General features: G+C 35.1%; 1 protein-coding gene across 7 annotated transcripts in view; it reads left to right on the forward strand.

Moving 5' to 3' along the window:
- Slc16a7 (solute carrier family 16 member 7) overlaps positions 1 to 19,614 on the forward strand; it is a 154,735-nt gene extending 135,121 nt beyond the window's left edge. For 6 of the 7 annotated variants that reach the window (XM_040754255.1, XM_040754258.1, XM_040754256.1 and 3 more), the window contains 3 exons: positions 5,427 to 5,570; positions 8,001 to 8,813; positions 10,349 to 19,614. In XM_040754255.1, the coding sequence (XP_040610189.1) occupies positions 5,427 to 5,570; positions 8,001 to 8,813; positions 10,349 to 10,626 (1,235 nt within the window). In that variant the 3' untranslated portion in view covers positions 10,627 to 19,614. 7 annotated transcript variants of the gene reach the window in all.
- Positions 19,615 to 20,014: the final 400 nt, after the last annotated feature.

A 20,014-nucleotide genomic window follows, 5' to 3' on the forward strand; every position in this document is an offset into this window, starting at 1 on the left:
TTCCCTAAGGGCTAAGGATGTTGAACACTTTCCTAAGTGTGTCTCAGCCATTTAGACACCTCTTTGAGAATCCTCTATTTAGTTCTGTACCCCAGTTTTTAATTGGATTATTTGGTGTTTTGGAGACTTGCTTCTTGAGTTCTTTGCACTCCAAATTTTCTCTTAGAATTTATCATGTACTCTTATGTTGAGAAAAAACAGGAGCAAAACATTGAGTTTGTATTTATAAAACATAATAATGTATGAAACAGACTTGTTGTTATATATGTAGATCATATCTGAACTTTGCTATGGAAAGGAGAGTTGTGTTCAGAGTCCCTGTAACAATTTTCTGCTTTAGTGATTCACTCAAAAGATTCACAAGATTCAGCTAACCTGTAAGGCTAATTCTTTGTTGTGGCTTTGATATATTACAATGGAGATACATGATCAACCAGGAAAGGGAAAGTAGAGAGAATGACAGGTCCAAAATTATCAGGCTTCCCTCTCTTTTCGTGGAGTCACACTAAATGTCTCATTTTCCCAGAAACCTTTGTGATGAAAGTCATGAAGAGTTATTTACCAGGAAACTAATTAGGCAGATGGGATTTAGTGCTTTTATTGGTGAGCTGGTCACAAGGGCATTTTTTGCTGGTGTGTACCGCTTACTGTGTAGTACCAAAACTCTAGACTTCAGGGGAAGGAAAAGTAGTAAGTGTGACACACACTATTTCTTCAAGTGAGTCTGGTTTAACTATCCCATTACCAGTTAAAGAATATGCCTGTATATTCCCCATGTCAGACATGATACCACATTGGAAACACTTGTAGTTGTCTTAGCCCCATCGTATTGACTATGTTCTGCACATTAGTTAAAAACAGTATTGTCATCAAATGACCCTGACTCAATCTACATTTTACTGCCTAATACTGAGAGAGAGCCAAGATAAATCAAAGTATTTGCACCTCAATGTCATTGACTCTTAGGTTCCATTAGGCAGTTCAACTACAGGATTGCCAGGACAAGTCTGTGAAATAATACATTTACAAATTTTAGCACTCTATCTAGAGAGCATAATATTTGCCGCAGGTAACTAATAGGATATGGCAGCTACCTATAAATAATTTATAATAAAATGCATGAGCATGACACATGAAAGCTGTTTGTTGTGTGTTACCACCTGTTAGTCCAACAGAACCTCTGAGAATGGGCAAATACAGACTTGTAGCAATAATGTGACATCCATACTACTCTCCAATGAAGCAGGTTATTGCAATTTATAATTCTGAGATTGTTTAGAAATGAGCATCAAACACCGGGTGGTGTTGGCACACGCCTTTAATCCCAGCACTTGGGAGGCAGAGGCTGGCAGATCTCTGTGAGTTCACTGGCTGATCTCTGTGAGTATGAGACCAACCTGGTCTACAGAGTGAGTTCTAGGACAGGTTCCAAAGCCACAGAGAAACCCTGTTTTGAAAAACATAAATAAATAGAAATGAGCAACATATGAATTAGTGTCTATACCAGTTGAATATGCATACACTCTAATCTTCTTGTGAATTGTTTGGGAAATAAAAGTTTTTTTCATATCCAGTGTTTGTTTGTGTGTGTGTGTGTGTGTGTGTGTCTGACTATCAAATAGAAGTATTTTTGATGAATGTTACCTATAGACTGTTTAGTTATAGACTCACATATAACTGTAGACGAGACCATTCATTACTGATATGGCTAATAATCATAATTTGTATATATATAATATATTATATAATGTACTTAACTAATATTCATATGTTTAATAGTGTATTAAACATTGTGGTTACATGAGGAATACACTGATTTTAAACATTTAACTTTATTGACAAAAAAAAGTATGCTCAAGATATAGTCAGTCTTCACACTGTTCCAAAAGGAGCAATTTTGGTTGTGAATACAGTTGATGGCTAAGAAAAAGCCTATATCATGAGAATGTCTGCTGGCCTTTCATCTACGCCTTTCTTGTTCTTATAATAAGCCAAACTGTTAATATATCAAAGAGATGTGCTCCTTGGTGGTGGGGATTACTTTAATGTTAGGTGTCTCCTCGGGCCATTATTAAGCCTTTAGGGTTTATTTCCATAAAAATGTCTTAATTTTTATCACAACTTTAAATTCTATTCACAGTTCCTGCAAATGAGGAATACTTTACAAATTCTCCAAGTGTTAATATTAAGAGGGAAAGAGTTTGGGCTATTTCTAAAGGGTTACTAATAAAGTAATCTTTTTGCTAAAAAGATTACAGATGGGTTATATAAACATACACCATATAGAATATCATTTAACTAAGGACACTGTTTAGAGTAAAATTAATCCATTAAGGTGAGAACTTTCATTGTATCTTGACTAAAATCTTTATAGAAGTGATAGAAGGTACACACACACACACACACACACACACACATTACCCAGTGTTGTCATGACTCTTCTTAATTAGTAGTAGCAAGTGACAAAGGAAGCATTGGTTGACATTGACTCAAACTGTGGGTATAGATGTATAGTTGTTGGCCATATGTTACAAATTAAATTGTGATTCATGGCTTAAGTTCAAGTTTATATTGGTGTTATTTAGGCAAAGATACTTATGAATATAGTAATGAATTATGTACTTTGTCCATAAGTTAATTTTTGTGGCACCACACAGAAAATGGAATACACAATATAAGAGCTGGGTCAATTTTAAGATTATACTATGTTTTGTTTATTATTTTATTCTCTATGTAAGTCAATTGGCTTTATCTTGAGAGCTTGAGTAGTGATGTATTAAACTGAACCCGATTAAGTCTATTAAATTACTTAACTAATTTTGAGAAAAGGGAAAAATATCCTCCATGAATCATCATGTACACCTGAGTTTTAATAATGATGACCAATTTATTCTGATTTTCTCTTCTTTATCACTCAAAATTATTTTAACTTTGTTATATGCCTTCCAAAAATATGTTTTCTAGACAATATGGTTATGCTAAGCATTATATAATGTGTAATTTTTCCTGTTCTTTTCCACATCTTCAAGGGCGTTTTACCATATTAAGCACACAGTTGTGTTTCATTCACTTGTCTTAATTATTTTTCATTTATTCTTGTTTTCCAAACCTATGGTTTTGGAATATCTATATTACGTTAGGTCTTTTAAAAAATGTTAATCTTGTCTGCTCCTTTAAATATAAGGTTTTGTATTGTTTTTGAGTTATCTTATTTGAAAATTACATTGTAACTAATGATATCTGCATGAAAGAGTGTGCATGTCATGGTAACTGAATTTCAGTATGTGTTAACTTTATCCACATAAATATTTCCAAGTGCAGCATGATCAAATTCAGCAAAATCTGTAATTGTACTATGTTAAAGGGATTGTTTTATCTTTCTAGGTCCAGTTTTGACTGAAAATTCTGGCCTAATATATTTATTTCTGTTAAAACCGTATCCCTAGTTTCAGATGAAACATAATTTTAAGAAATGTCAAGGATATAATTTCTGCACTGGCAGATTATAGAAGATAGGTTTTATCAAATTTGAATTCACTTATCAAGTTGCATTAGTATTTTGCAAGACAGAAAATGAATGCTGTCCACTAAAGTAAAACACATGCTTTAATATTTAGAACTTACATTTTTTTGGTTTTTTTCAAGACAGGGTTACTCTGTATTGTTTTGGAGGCTGTCCTGGAACTGGCTTGGTAGACCAGGCTGGTCTCGAACTCACAGAGATCCACCTGCCTCTGCCTCCCGAGTGCTGGGATTAAAGGCATGGGCCACCAACGCCCGTCTAGAACTTACCTTTTATACCACCTAAGCCAGCTTCCCTGCATTTCATTGAATATGTATGATTTAATGAATGATCTTAATTATTCCCAAGTGGTTTTGACTTGCATGTGCATCCACCCACATGCACTGGAAAATATATGTTAAATAAACTGTGTAACTTATTCCCGAAGCTCCTTCCTTCTGAGTCTCGAGAATGGACTTCACTGTTCTTTGTCAGGGAGGTAGGATCACCTCATACCATGGAGATCTTCCTCCAAGAAGTTGCCCTCATTGTGTAAGCTTCCGTGCTGCGGCTTACATAGCAACATTAAGAGAACGGGTCACACAAATAACTGTCAGGAAAAGTCAGGATTCATTTTCATATGGTTAAGGTATGAATGATTATTCATTGTCATGCAAATATTGGAATGTAATACAAACCCCACGCTTGTGTAGCATGATAGCTATACTAGTGTGTGGTGATTGGCAGCAACAGTCAGAATCTTAAATGAAGGAAGCATGGGCTTCAAAGATAGTTCAGAAGCAGTTCCTGCCCCAGAGAACTTGATACCCTGTTATGAACTCTGAGAACAGCAGAACTGACATGCATGGACCTGTAACATGCATGTGTTCATGTCTTGAGTGCACACATACGTGCATATACACACATGCACACTTATGTGTATGCACTGAACACACACAATTTTAAGAAAAAAACCTTAAGAAAAATGAGAATCAAGCCGGGCGTTGGTGATGCACGCCTTTAATCTCAGCACTTGGGAGGCAGAGGCAGGCGGATCTCTGTGAGTTCGAGGCCAGCCTGGTCTACAAGAGCTAGTTCCAGGACAGCCTCCAAAGCCACAGAGAAACCCTGTCTCAAAAAACCAAAAAAAAAAAATGAGAATCAATAAAATATGGTATTAAAGAAAAACCATTTCTGAGTATAACTAACAACCTGAGCTCAAGTCAATGACTTATTGTCTGTTCACACATTATTTCAGATATGTATACTAAAGCTACATAGACTTCCAGATTGTTTTGTAACATAAATTTACCATCATTCTAAAGATATTTGAGGCCTGTGTAGCTGTGTTCATTGAAAACTTTGCATTATGTTTTATTGGTGTCAGTCTTTAAAACTATACTTGTTAAAGGTTTCTAACTAATTTTTGCGTGTTTTTATAATATGGAAAAAAACCCTGGGAGTAGAGCAGTGGGCTCAGCAGTTAAGAGCACTTGCTACTCTTGCAGAGACCTGAGTTTGATTCCCAACACCCTCATGGCAGCTGTAACACTAGCTCAAAGGAATCTGATTGCCTCTTCTAGCCTACACACACAGACACACACAAACACACACACACACTAAAATAAAATGAATTTTACAGGTAATATAAAATCATCAATCAGTAGAAATGGTAATGTTTTCCTATATCCCCAGATAATCATACCTTTGGGACAGAAGATTTTTGAGACATTCAAGAAAAGTAACACACAACAAAAATTAAAAACAAATCAGTCTATGGGAAGCCTCAATTATATATTACACATGAACTAAGTTATCTTGATCGCTAAACTGCCCTTTCTTAGCATTCAGACAAAGATATATTAAGAATAAATATTTGACCTCCCCCTCAACTAATATTTTTGAATCCCTTTGCCTACCTCAGGTCCCATCAGTAGTGTCTTGGTGAACAACTACGGCAGCCGTCCAGTTGTGATAATCGGAGGGTTGTTATGCTGTACTGGAATGATCTTGGCTTCCTTCAGTAACAGCGTGTTAGAACTTTACCTCACGATTGGCTTCATCGGAGGTAAGCTGGAGTATACCCTCCTCTAAATGGTATGAAAAGGATTAAGGAGACACAAATGCTCAGGGTTCTGTTTCAGTTTGTTTTTGAAAACAGGTCTACTCTAGGGTCTTTTTATCTGTTACCTTAAAATACTGCCTACAATAGGGCTACACATTTCATTTTAAGAAATGATTTTTAAAAGTTATCGTATAGTCATGTGTCATCCTAGAGACATGGAAACAGAAGCAGCTTTGGTTGTTTTTGACTTGGCACTTTTTACTTTTGATCCAGTTAAGGTGGTGTTGTGAATACCTTCTAGTATAACAACTTTATGAAACATTTTTAGTCCTGTTTAAAGTATTTGACTTACCCCTAATGGTAAGTTAAAGATGGTGTCAAATATGTATTTTTAGATAACAGTGATTTAGTGAGTGACAGAGCTTTAGCTTTCGTCTGTCTGTCTTTCCCTTATTAAAATGACATACTTACAACAAACACTCACAGGAACCTTGAGAATGACATCATTGTGCTTCATGAGGGAGTCCCTTTCATGTAAACCAACCTAAACTGTTACATTTGAAGGGTACCATTTTTATTTGCCTTATCAACAAATTTTATTTTAAAATCCACATTCCATGTTTTAAGAAAAATGGATAATAAAGGCTAAATTAATATTTTTGTCTCATTTTTGAGTTGAGATCCATATACATTTATACATGTAAACCATGTGATGAAGAAAACAGGTAGGTTTTACAGGCTGCTGTGTAGCAGACATTGTGGTACAAGCTTATAAAACCAGACTAGGGAAACTGTAGAAACAGATTCTGAGTCCTATGTTACTTTGAGCTGTGCAGTGAGTTCAAGACCCACCTGGGCTACAGACTGAAAACAAAAGTGAAGAACTACAATAATAGTGACAATAAATGTATTTGTTACCTCTCTGTGTCACTCTGACCTTTTATATGGCAAAGCACTTTTCTTTGTACTTTAGATATCAAATCTAAGTACTACATATTGGAGCTAAGTATTGTTGTTGAGGAAAGAATATCTGTATTTCCTTTATAAAATATTGTGGTTATCTTCTGTGTCACCAGAGAAAAAGAACGAGGCTATATAGTAAAGAGGCCGTGGTGTTGACGTTCCTATGCTGACTAGAACATTCCTATTCAGTAACATCATTGCTCTTCTAACACATTTCATGTGTCTGGGTCTTGGTGGCATTGGTGTTTCCTGAATGAACTAGTGTGTATCACTTTTCTTGGCATGATATCTAGAGGCAAAACTTGTTCACTTTTTTTCAGGGAAAAAGCAAATAACCATAAATGAAGTCCAATACCTGTGTTTTTAGTCCAGCTTCCTCTGCGTACGTGCAGTCTGTCTATAAACTAATGAGAGTCAGTCTAATTGTTCCCAATCGACGTATCTCAGTGCTGTGATTGGAGGAAGTAGGAGTGCTCACAGACTGTTTTCCCTAAACTATAGTTTTGGTTCCTTCCAGAGCTTTTAGAGAAAATTGATTTCAGAAAATGTCAAGAGTTGGAGTATTTGTACTTAGTGTTGTGTATCCCAGAAGTTGAGGGCTTAACCACTTAGCAATATGGTTTCAATTCATCCAAATTAGTAGGCTAACAGAATTTTACCTAAATATTCCCTTACAAATAGAATAGTACCAACACTAATGTAACAAAAGAGATAGTTCACATAAATCAATTTATATGCTTTTAAAAGGACTATTCATCTATACTACTGAATAGTAACATGTCTGGCTGATCTGCACAAAGGTGGAAACAACACTGCCAAGGATTTCATGGTGGGGCCTGGCCCCAAAGAATCAACTGAAACTCCCAAAAATGAAACATATTCAAAAAAATTTCATCAGCCCATGTGTAGATCTCTAGACACTAAATTTAGAATGTGATGCATGGAATAAACTTATTTGTTTTATTATTGCATGATGTTGAAAGGAATATTTATTAAGAGGTAGAAGACTGCTCAAAATTATGACTCTTTTATTCTGTTCATAATTTTACCATAGTGACAGAATATCTTCATTTTTAGATCTCATTAGAAACAAATCTATCCTGTTTATTTGCATATAGATATGTATGAGAAGGAAGGGGTTAATTTATCTGTGAGATTATGTAATTCTGATTAAGAAGTTATAATTTTGTCCTTGCTGTAGCCTATTCTGTGGTGTTTCTTTCATACCTCAGTAATTCCCAGTCTTATTTCTGGCTTTAAAAGAAAGGACTCTGAAAACATTCTAACTATATTCTGTTGTTTTGTACAATTATATTTCAATTTGTAATCCTCAAATATGGGAATTCACTGCTGCATGTCTGATTGTCTTATCCTTTATAGTGGAAATTTTGAGAACTTTCCTTGGTGAGTGATATAATGGCTTGTGTTTTCTTTCTCCCTTTGCTTCGTCTTTTGTTTTTGGTGTTTTAGGTTTAGGATTAGCGTTCAACCTGCAACCAGCCTTAACAATAATCGGAAAATACTTCTATAGGAGACGACCCATGGCGAATGGCTTGGCCATGGCTGGAAGCCCTGTTTTCTTAAGCTCACTGGCTCCTTTCAATCAGTACCTATTCAACAGTTATGGCTGGAAGGGAAGCTTCTTGATTTTGGGAGGCATATTTTTGCACTCCTGTGTGGCTGGGTGCCTCATGAGACCTGTCCAGACAAGTCCACGTAAGTCGAAGTCTAAAAGTAAAGTTGGTTCAAGACAAGATGGAAGTATGAAGAAAGCCAGTAAGGTATCAACAGCAGAGAAGATTAATCGCTTTTTAGATTTCAGCCTTTTTAAGCATAGAGGATTTTTGATCTACCTATCTGGAAATGTCATTATGTTTCTAGGGTTTTTTGCCCCTATTATATTCTTGGCTCCATATGCTAAAGACAAAGGAGTGGACGAATATAATGCAGCTTTATTGCTGTCTGTGATGGCTTTTGTTGATATGTTTGCTCGACCAACTGGAGGATTAATAGCCAACTCCAAGTTAATCCGTCCACGAATCCAGTACTTCTTCAGCTTTGCAATCGTGTTCACTGGTATTTGCCATCTCCTCTGCCCCCTGGCAGATACCTACCCAGCTTTGGTGGTCTACTCTATATTCTTTGGCTATGGATTTGGAAGTGTTAGCAGTGTCCTCTTTGAAACTCTCATGGACCTTGTTGGACCTGCCAGGTTTTCCAGTGCTGTGGGACTCGCCACAATTGTGGAGTGTTGTCCTGTTCTTCTTGGCCCTCCTCTTGCTGGTAAGAATATTTCTCATCAATAATATCAAAAAGAATAGCATAAATATATATGAAGATGCACATTCTTTGCAGTGATTAATGTGCTTTGAATAACTCTAGTTGCATAAAAGATTGAAGAGGTTTTGTACTTGAAATTTTCATAATTGGTTGATTTAACCCAAAATTTAAGACCTTGGTCTTACAAAATAATGAACTTAATTAGATTGATGGTTAGTATAACTTTGGGATTTTTATGCATACCAATGATTTTATGATTTTAAGACTACACCACAGTGATAAAATATTTTGCTGAACAGATCCGTGTTTTGCTTACGTAAAAATGGGCAAAAATATAAAGTAAAATCCTGAAAGTATTAGATTTTTATGAGTGTCCATTAGCTGTGTTGATTTTGAGTTTTTGCCTAAGGTAGACTTTTATATCATTGACACAAAATTCAAGGATGAAGGAAATGCACTCAATTTTAGTTCTTTGAGTAAATAATATGTTACACATCCACAAATGACGAAGTTGAGATGGAAAATGGTTTCTAAGTTCGCCATAGAAGTATCTATTCTAAAATTCCTACTGAGGAAGTCAAGTAAATGTAGGCACCACCACATCAAGAAGTTGGGAAAATTACCTGATATTTTTCTTTTTCGGAATGAAGGAAGGAAGGAAGGAAGAAAGGAAGGAAGGAAGGGGTGAATTGCCAGTTTGTGTTAGCCTACACCTTTAGCCCTAGTACTTGGGAGGCAGAGGCAGGTGGATCTCTCAGTTAAAGGCTAGCCTGGTCTACCGAGTGAGTTCCAGGACAGTCAAGGAAAACAAACCAAAGCAAAGAAGGAAGGAAGGAAGAAAGAAAAGAGAGAAAGAAATGGAGGGAAGGAAAGAAGGAAGGAAGGAAGGAAGGAAGGAAGGAAGGAAGGAAGGAAGGAAGGAAGGAAGGAAAAGACAAGCAACCAAGCCTTATTTTGGTCACTAAATCAATCAAATTTTTTTAAAAAGTCCATAGTCCTCAGGGACATTGGCTATGTAGCCACGGACAGATGACTTCATAGTCATGACAAGGAAGACTAGCACAGATAATGTTCAGTCTTTGTGAGCACAGTGAAACCAGCCATTAGTGAACCACACAAAAGATCATTGGGTCTTCTAAAATAAAGTAAATTTTTCATAATTAAAGAAACATGGGAAAATGAAGGGAACTCAAAGTGTCTAATGAAAAGGGATGGTTAAATACATATGAAGGCTCATGCCTTTACATAAAAATGTCTGATATTCATTCCTATGTATTAATATATGAGCACATCCATACCTAATTTATCTTGATTATACATTTTAATGGCAGAAATTGTTTTCAATAAATGTGATGTGCTAGTAATTTGTCCCACCTTTATGGAGGGGATATAGGAGCATAATCTATAATATTTTCTATATTAAAGTGTAACTTGAAACTAGTCTAAAGAAGAATACTGTTTGTGTGAGAAAGTTTCTTCTAGATGTCATGTTATCATTTTATCCTGCTCTCTTAAATGTTTTTTTTCCTGTCTTGTAGGCAAATTGGTCGATAAAACTAAAGACTATAAATACATGTATATAGCCAGCGGGACAATTGTGGTAATATCAGGCATTTATCTGTTCATCGGCAATGCTATAAACTATAGACTCCTCGCCAAGGAAAGGAAAAGAGAGAAAGCAAGGAAGAAGAAATCAGCCACCCATCCTTCCAGAGAATCGGAGGCTTTGAGCAGATCAAAACAGGATGATGTTTCTGTCAAAGTCTCAAATCCACACAATTCTCCCTCAGACAGAGAAAGAGAAAGCAATATTTAACATGAGTCTCATCTTCAATCAGTGTTTATCAATTTACTTATGAGTTTCTTTGTGTTTTTCAAAGTGTTGAAAAGAATTTTAGCTAAAAGAAAGGATCACAAACAGTAACGAAACTTGTATTTTCCTCAATGACACTCTGCAAATCAATATTTTGACATTTGTTTGGATAGGTAAATTTTGAGATCGTGAACACAGGAAATCCATGCAGTGGCTTATTTGCATACCTGACTTGGGGTGTTGTGATGAAAAAGAAGAATTTTTAAATCTTTCACTGACATTTACTTCTAGCTGTAGAATGAAATCTGCATCCCAGACCCCCCTGGCTTTCGTAAGCATATGTCAATTCCATAGAATGTCTCTCTTCAAAGTTCTTTCTTTTTTTTAATTTGATATTGTTATAAAATAAATTGAGGACAGCATTTCTCTTCACACACAAAGAATCACATATCCACACTAACACTGAGTATCTGGAGACCATGAAGAAATAAATGAATTTGAAAAAAAATATCATAGTCATTTTTAAGTAAAAGAAAACCTCCAGGGAGACAAGGGGAATGTGTTATATTTGTGTACAATTTTACAGTGTGGATTTAAAATAACAGTATATGGTGAAAAACACAGTGGTGTTAACCTGGAAAAGTAAGTGACAAGGACTACAAGAAAAAAATGTATGTAAAATAAGTTTGACTTGCAAAAATAGAGCCCATTTGCACCTTACTTCTGACCACTCATGCTGGGTTAATCTGCACACAGTTGCAATTATTGCCTGGTGCTAGAAAAAAGAACAATCCCCCTAGTAATTTCTAAAATTCTTACCTAATACATATATTTCATTCAAAATTTAATGACACTGAAAAACCAGTTGAATCCCCTTGATTTAAAAAGTATCTTGACCAGCCAGACATTGGTGGTATATGCCTTTAATCCCAGCACTCTGGAGGCAGAGGCAGGTGTATCTCTGTGAGTTCAAGACCAGCCTGGTCTACAAGAGCTAGTTCCAGGACAGCCTCCAAAGCTGTCTCTAAAAACCAAAAAAGAATAAAAAGGTATCTTATCTTATAATATACAACTTAATGAAGACATTTTTTTCTTTTTAAGACAAAGGCTCAATCCAGATTCAATGTTATGCTAAAATACCAAAGCCAAATATACTAGAATCCTAGTTGACACTTTCAAAGTAGACCAGATCCCCATTTTTTCCCCAACCAAAGTAGTGACACAAACTTAATCTTATGAACAAGTCATAGGAATAGAGTGGACAAGAGTAGCGGTAGTTACTGAGCCCACTAAAGTCTTCTAATTCTTTTCTAAAATAAGCAAAAGCAAAAAACAAACAAACGAAACAAACCCAAGCCTTGATTCAGTACCTGAAGATACCTCATAGTAGAACAGAGAGAGGGTGAGGAAACACTTGAAAATTCTACCCACTACTGATTTAGACTACCTGCTGCCTAAGATTAGGACGAGAAGATCGGGACATTTGGGGGGGGCACGTCTAAAAATACAAATTATGGGGACTTGTAGGTATATAATTTTTAACACAGTATTGACATGTCAAAGGATTGTTGCTCAGGTCAATTTATCATGTTCTCATTTTCTTAAAGTATCTGGATTCAGAATCATTCTTAAGACAATTTGACAAATCCACAACTTCATAATATATAAATAACTGAAATTAAATACCTGTATAGCTCTCATTTGATTTTATAATGAATAGAATGAACTTAGTAATTTATTAAGTGAAGCCACTCTGACAGTGTCCTCTTCTTTTTGTCTTATTTCTTAAGAGTCTACTTAGACATTGCACTTTTATGACACTAATATTAAAAGTTTGGTTCTGTCATAACATTAGCACACTGCTTCAAACATGTGGTTCATGGAATTTGGTTTTTCTTCATTTTACATTTGCTTTTTCAAATATGAAAATATTTCTAATTTTCAGTTATATAATTAAAACCAAAATGTGCCAATACCATAGGAAAATGAATCAGGACAATATGTGACAACATATGACTTACAGTGTCCACTTCTTTTTTTCTTTACAGTACGATGTCCTTTTCTTTAACTTGGCTCCTCCCAGTCTTGAATCAGCTTTCTAACATGATTATTCTTCTCATATTCACCTCTGTTTCCATAAGAAATCATTATAGTCAATCATAAACTTCCAAAAAGAATGTCTTGCACTCATTGAACTTATTATACATATCAGACAGCAGAAGGAGAGGAACAATGAGGCAGTGACTATGGGATTTGCAGTTAAATCTGTGTGCTCTGTCCACCTGCATGTGGAGATGCTGCAATTGGCCCCGTGCCTTCCTTTCTCCTTAGAAAGAAGTTTTGTTATGTTAATTGTTGATGAATCATATCAAAAGCAAATGGCATTTCCTTTGCTGTTTCTCTGTTGCCTTAATTCACTTCCCTTCTAATGGTTATTGCATTGACTTTTGAGGGGGTAGAAGGATTGCAAAGTACATGACTTGGCATATAGAGGCATGCCAGAAACATGTAAGTATGTATATCTACAACAGACATGTTCTAAATTAGGTCCTAACTCACTTGAATCAGAAAGAAAATCATAATAGAAATGAAACTACTTGTTTGCACCCATTGAAGTAACTTGGTGCTTTAATTAAATCTTTCAAAGACTATTGGCCTAAAGCTTTTGCTTTTATATAATCACATCAATAGAGGAGGAATGTAGATAGCACTCTTGTCTGCAACTTTAGGGCTGAATATGTTCCTGTCACAATGGAACAACAGATTTTAGATGTTCAAGATAAACCAAATCAATATTAAAATCTCTACTAACTCCTATTTATTATCACAAAAGTTATACAAAGGAACTAAATTACTCATAATTTCTGATCACTTGCTAGTTTACATATTTTACCTTTTGCTATTTAACCTTAACTATTTCTTCATTGTCCATAAAGATATAAATAAGTGTGGTCTTGTTCTTGCCTAGTCTTTTTTCTAGGTATTTTTGAAGAGGCAATGGGGTGGGTAGTTATATGTATCACACTGAAGACATGAAGCTTTCTCAGTATAAATTCACATGAATCATACATAGAGTTTCCCTTTTTGTTCTGTGTTCCAACCACCTTCACTTCATTGACCCCCACCATCCACCTGGACACTGGACAAAAAATAAAACAATTCGATTTGGAATGTTCATAAGTATTCTCTCAGAAAGTAATTGTCTCCTCAATTATTTCTAGCCCTACAACATGACAATCAAGAACATAGAAAAGTATAAGTAGAATTTTATATAGATGTTATAAATAGTTGAAATTACATTTTACCCAAAATTGCCTTATAAAGAAAAAAACTCAAATGTGGAGTATTTCCAACTTTTAATAGACTAATTAACCTAAACTTTTGGCAAAATTTAATGGGAGAATACAAAGTGGAAAAGGAGTTTAGAGAGCTGTAATATGCATTTTGCCTACATAATGCCTTTTACTATTAAAACCAAAGCCATACTTGGAGTCATTACTTTGATATAATAGCCTGATACACACACACATATGCACCTGTGCACACACACCTACACACCTTCAGGGAGGCTGTTCTTGCAAATCACAAATGAGTAAGACCCTCTGTATCACAGATGACATAAGAAAAACCACATTGAGATTGATCTCTTCAAAGAGGGATGCATAAGCTCTTCTGTCTACCATGAGAAGATGACAAAAGCAGTATTATTTCTGTTCTCTATGAGAAGTAGAAAAAGAGAATGTTCATAGAAGTTGAAAAGTAACTATTTAGGATATGTTTTTTCAAATAATGAAAATAATTATTGTACTAATGAACTGAATTACTTTAATCTCATTAAACTTGAATATTTCTTGGTTCCTGGGGAAATTCTATAAATGGGATAATCACTGAAATTCAAACTATCATGTTCTATAGTGATTTTTCCAGTTTATATCACAGGTAGGACCAAATATAGGAAAAGCTTATGTATAGTAACTTTCTTTTACTCCAACTTCAGGTAAACATATTACACACGAGTCATAATACATGCCATCATTTATATGAGAAAAGTCTTTATTAAAACACTTTCAGCTATTATATAATTATTTTGTTATCACAAATATGAAAACACTCCTCATCTCGGCTTAAGTGTTGAGATTAGAAAGGTGTTTGTGGTCTAGAAGACTTCTTTCAAATGTGGATTTTTCCATATGTAAGATAAATACAACAAATAAATGAATCTGGTTTGACAGAACCTAGCAAAACAAATCATTCTGTCCTTGGCATTTGCCTTCTGGAATTTTCCCAATATTTCTGAAAGTGCCTCAGGCCTTAAGAACTGGAATTAGCAGTGCTACACCACTGTTTTGTACAATGGTGCCATCAATGCAGATCCACAACAACTGTTTGTGATTCCAAACATCACCAGGATTTTTTTTTAAGTCTTGACATTTAATCCTACTGGTTTTTACAAATTTGACTTCTGTGTATCTATACAGCCCCACATGTTTGAGTGTACAGGTACAATCCAAGAGACACACATGTCAGAAACTCTCATGTGATAAAAACCCCAGCGGTCTTTGGCACCACACTTAAATGAACAATGTACTGCAGCCATAATTTTTACTCTTGAACATCTTCTTTGCTTCGAGTGTTCCTACTCAGGAGAATTTGCATCTTCATACAGTATTTTAAGGTGAGAAGATGTCTCTCTTTGCTTTCTTTCCTTTGACACCTTGATTGACAGAGCTTGAAAAACTTGTGGTAATGAGTATTATGAATGACGTTTTTACAGGTATCTCCACTGAGCAGAATTAATGTTGACATTGAACAAGATCACCCCTATTCTCATCCCAGGTGCTTTCCATGCCTTGCCACCCATCTCTCGGTCACTTTCTTTCTTACTCTTTAAATTAATTTCCCTTTTCCATAATGTTTGAATAAACATCTTTAAAATGTTTGTCCTCCCCTTCTGGAAATTTTCCACATAGAATATTTCCTCGACAGTGGTGATTTAATGACACTGGCATTGTTCTCACGGTCTTTTGTTTTCCAGTCTTCATATATAACCTGTAACATGGTAAACATGATTCAGCAGTAATAGAGAAGGCCAGTTTATCATGAATTCATTGACATCACAGTGACTAATTTTTCTTTACGTGATAAAACTGGCTTTTGTTTCATTTTTTAAAATTTGAATGGCAACATAACCTGTTGATGAAATAAGCTTTATTTGCAAAACAGGCACTGAATGAATGACTACGGGTGCAGTAAGGTAGACTGAATGACAACTGGGGTTTGGTAAGGTACACATCATTTTCCTCAGAAAGATATCTCACTAAATTCAGCATGAAATTCCAAAATGTTTGTCAAGGATGTTCATCTGGTAGTTTTGTTGGTCATGATTTCATTTTTACTTTTATATGCATATAATGCTTTTGGTAGACCCACTTTATGCACAGCATGTTCATTGAAAAAAGAAACTGCAGGTTCCTATGGGCTTTGCTTTCCTACCACCTGTCTTGTATTGACTGAAGCCAGAGAGATTCTGGACTTCATGAGGTAAGACCTGCCAATTGAAATGGCGGTTTTGGATTGCCAGGGTGTAATTATGTTTTGATTTGTAGCATATTTTCTCTCAACATAAACAAGTATCAAAAGTTATGTTTAATTAACTGATGACATTGTCTCGCCTCTCTAAGCTATTTCTTGCTAGTTGTCCACGTTTTGCAGTATTAGAATACAGATTAAAACTTCTGCTTAAGTGTATAGAAGTGATGAATAAGTACAAGATGGAGTGTAGTACCCATCTTTTGACTCCCAAATGTTTTTACTTCTATTCAATAGACAAGGTTTGCTGTCAACGATGATGACCTTATAGAGTGAATAAAATTTTTTCTAGAAGCACACTTAAATAATTCCTCATAATCATTATAAATATATTTCTTCAATCATACTTTACAAACTAAAGTCTGTAAACACAACTTAAAGAATATCTACTTGACACAGTAGAGAGTTCTGCATTTGCCACAGACAGTAACTAATAATGCTGCTGAATTTTGCACAATATATGTTGTTATGGTAATATCAAAGTCATTCTAGAGATACCAGTGTCAATTGAAGTTTATCAGTGTTCCTTTAATTGCCCTTTTTGCCTAGACCTTATTTTAAAGGGAAGATTCTATTGTTTCATAAATAATTGCCATCATTGAGAAGAAGGACATCACTCATACAATGTTCTGATAACATGAAGATGTGTTAATGGAAGTACTAAAGTGAATTTTATCAGGCAAAACCAGATACTTAACAGGTGGCTCCCAACAATGTAATTAAATCTTGAATGTCAGAGAATGCCCTTTACCTTTACCTGTATAGGTAGCATTTCTAGACTTTTCCTCTTTAACATACCCCTCCAGACATCAACAACAACACACCAAAAAAAATTCATAATTAGATAAATTTCAGGAAGAAGAATGGTGACAAAGTCATTTTGGTAAAGTACAAAAACAGTATTCTGCACTAGATACATGTTTGCTTCAGTGACTGGGGACATCTACCATAGGGTCCACTGTAGTGAAGATGATCATAAACTGACATGGCCCAGGAGAATCTCGTGCATATGAGAGATCTTCACACCTCCCCAGGCAGGTGTGTGCTGGTCTTACTCAGCCAAACTGATGCTATATAACGAACTGACATCATTGTGACAGGGACAGTCTCAGTGGCTGCAACATTACCTGTTCTGGTAATGATAAAATTGATATCATACTTCAGTCAGCAGTGTCATAATGTAATTTCTATGTTGGAGGAGAAATAGCAGGATCCTCCCAAATATTAAAATTGGAGCTTGATTTGAAGAGCTTTTGCATAAAGTGGAATGAATGAAGTATTTTCTAGGTGGGAAATTATCCATTTGTGAAGGAAATTTTGAAAAATTTGTTACAACTTCCTGCTTTCTATATTTTCTCATAATTTTAAATTGACAACTAAGATTGTTGAAGGAAAAGTTAGACATAATATCTTGTTATTAATAAGACACACATAAGATATACTTTACTATAACCATATCTATTTTTTGAAAAAATTCTTGAAGAGAATGGGCTTCAGAGTTAATCTGTAAAATATTTTCATTATAAATTATGCCTTAAACTCTACTTATAAGATTTCCAAGTACAACATAGCATTTTTTCTATGTATTGTGATGAGCACTAAGAAAACCACCACATTCACATAAATATGGGTATTCCCTACGATAGTAAAGATTAAGCTAGCCTTTGTTGATACCTAAGAGGATTCAGTTAGTTGCTTATACATGATCTAAGTCATGGCTATACCTGCCTCACCTTTTGAAAATAGAACATAAAATAAGCAGTATGAATGCCTGTCAAAGATTAGAAATATAAGATGATAAATTGCTCTTTCACCTTCCTGCAAGTGACTATACTTTGAGCTGATCTTCATGTATGTGTTGGAAAATTTTTGATTATGTAGCAATTCCTAATTTAGGAAATAAGAAATGTAGCCGAGCAGTAGCAGAACACACCTTTAATCCCAGCACTCTGGAGGCAGGTGGATCTCTAAATTCAAGGCCAGCCTGGTCTACAAGATCTAGTTCCAGGACAGCTAGGCCTTTTACACAGAGAAACCCTGTCTCAAAAAAACAAAACAAAGAAACATACAAAACTGCCCCCACAAAATAAAAGATAGCGGGTGTTTTATGCAAATGCATAATTTATTTTAGTTAAATGTCTATAGATTAAATCAAGAGTAAATTGTTTTGGCAGTAAGCTCATTTTAAAGAACAGTTCCATTACTATTGAAGCACTCAGTTCTTGTGCTTCTGTAGTGTCACATGGGCACAATGCCTCAGAAAAGGACGCACTAGAGTTGCTAAGTTTTGCTGCTTATCAGAACTGAAAGAAATGCCTAATTCCTCTCTAAGAACAGGGTTTGCCTGCTGATTCAAATATATCTCCTAAGTATTACTTTTTCTTTTAGACTGTAAACTCCTTGTGGACAAGGATGATTCTGGAATAACAACTTTTATGCCCAACATAGGGCCAGGTGTACAATAATTCCTCATGAAAATGAGGGAATGGAATGAATGGACTAGACTGTTGAGAATCCCAAAGTATTCTAAGATATGGTCTGGGCCATGATAGGGGGTTCTCTGACTAGTTTCAAATGGTAAGATGGGAAATGCTTTGGAATCTTCTGCCTGCTCAGAACTGATTGTCTTGTCTTGAAGGATTCATTTTAATTTTCTCAGTCAAAATCCTATGCAAGTGCTGAGACACGCAGCAGGTAAACTTTGTGGTACTTCTCAATTAGTTTTACTTTCTTTATCAAGTCATAAATGCTCTATTTAGGCTTCCTGGGAATATTGACAATCATTTTGATTACTAAAGGTGCTACTTATTTTCCTACATTGACTTTGATCATGAATGTTCCTGTAGGCTGATTTTATGTTTTCTTTTTTAGGGGTGGGGAGCGGTACAATAAATTAGATTATCTCTTTTCGTCTGAATTATGCAACTTGAGAAAATATGTATCTATTTTTACTCTATTTTAATTTTTACTGCTCATGGATTTAATCACAGGTCTGTGCTATTTATTAGAAAGTGTTATTTGTCTGAATTATGCAACTTGAGAAAATCTGTATCTATTTGTACTCTATTGTATTTTAATTTTTACTGCTCATGGAGTTTATCCCAGGTCCGTGCTATTTATTTGAAAGTACATGCATATATATTTATATGGCATGTAAGAAAAACTTGTGTGGCTTATTAAAGTTAAAAATTAATGTTAACGTTTAATTTTTGAAATGAAATCTGTAACTGCTTTTTCTCAAGAATCATTAAATGCTATGCTGTTCTACGCTGATCAAAACAGAGTGTCCGACTCCAACCTACATGTAAGGGCACTTTTTTCCTGGATGTATATAACTGATTATTGGCTATGGAAAGATTAATGTCAACGTGAAAAAATACAACCATCCCTAATGGCTGAAAAGACTATGTACAGTTTAGTTATTCATGGGACTTGTTTGAATGGATTCACAGGGACTGAACATAAATATTTTAAAAGTATATTATTTTCTGAGCCACAGAAGCACTTTCCCTTTGACTTGATTTTATAATGATCTTTATATTTTAAACACTTTTAGAATATTATCAAAGTTAAGAGGAAATGAATAAGATGTTTAATACACTACAAACCTATATACTTTCCAAGACCCCGTTAGTATCATCTCCCACCAGAATGGTACCTACGTTAGCAAACCTTCACTAATATTTTTACATAAAGTCCATGGTTTATGGGCAAGAGTTCATCCTCAGTGTTGAGCATTCTAGACTTTTGAACAAAACAGTTTTGATAACATTTGTGGGAGACATGAACAAGCATTTCTTTA

The sequence above is a fragment of the Mesocricetus auratus genome, unplaced genomic scaffold (genome assembly GCF_017639785.1).
Source record: "Mesocricetus auratus isolate SY011 unplaced genomic scaffold, BCM_Maur_2.0 Super-Scaffold_100011, whole genome shotgun sequence".
NCBI classification, from domain to species: domain Eukaryota; kingdom Metazoa; phylum Chordata; class Mammalia; order Rodentia; family Cricetidae; genus Mesocricetus; species Mesocricetus auratus.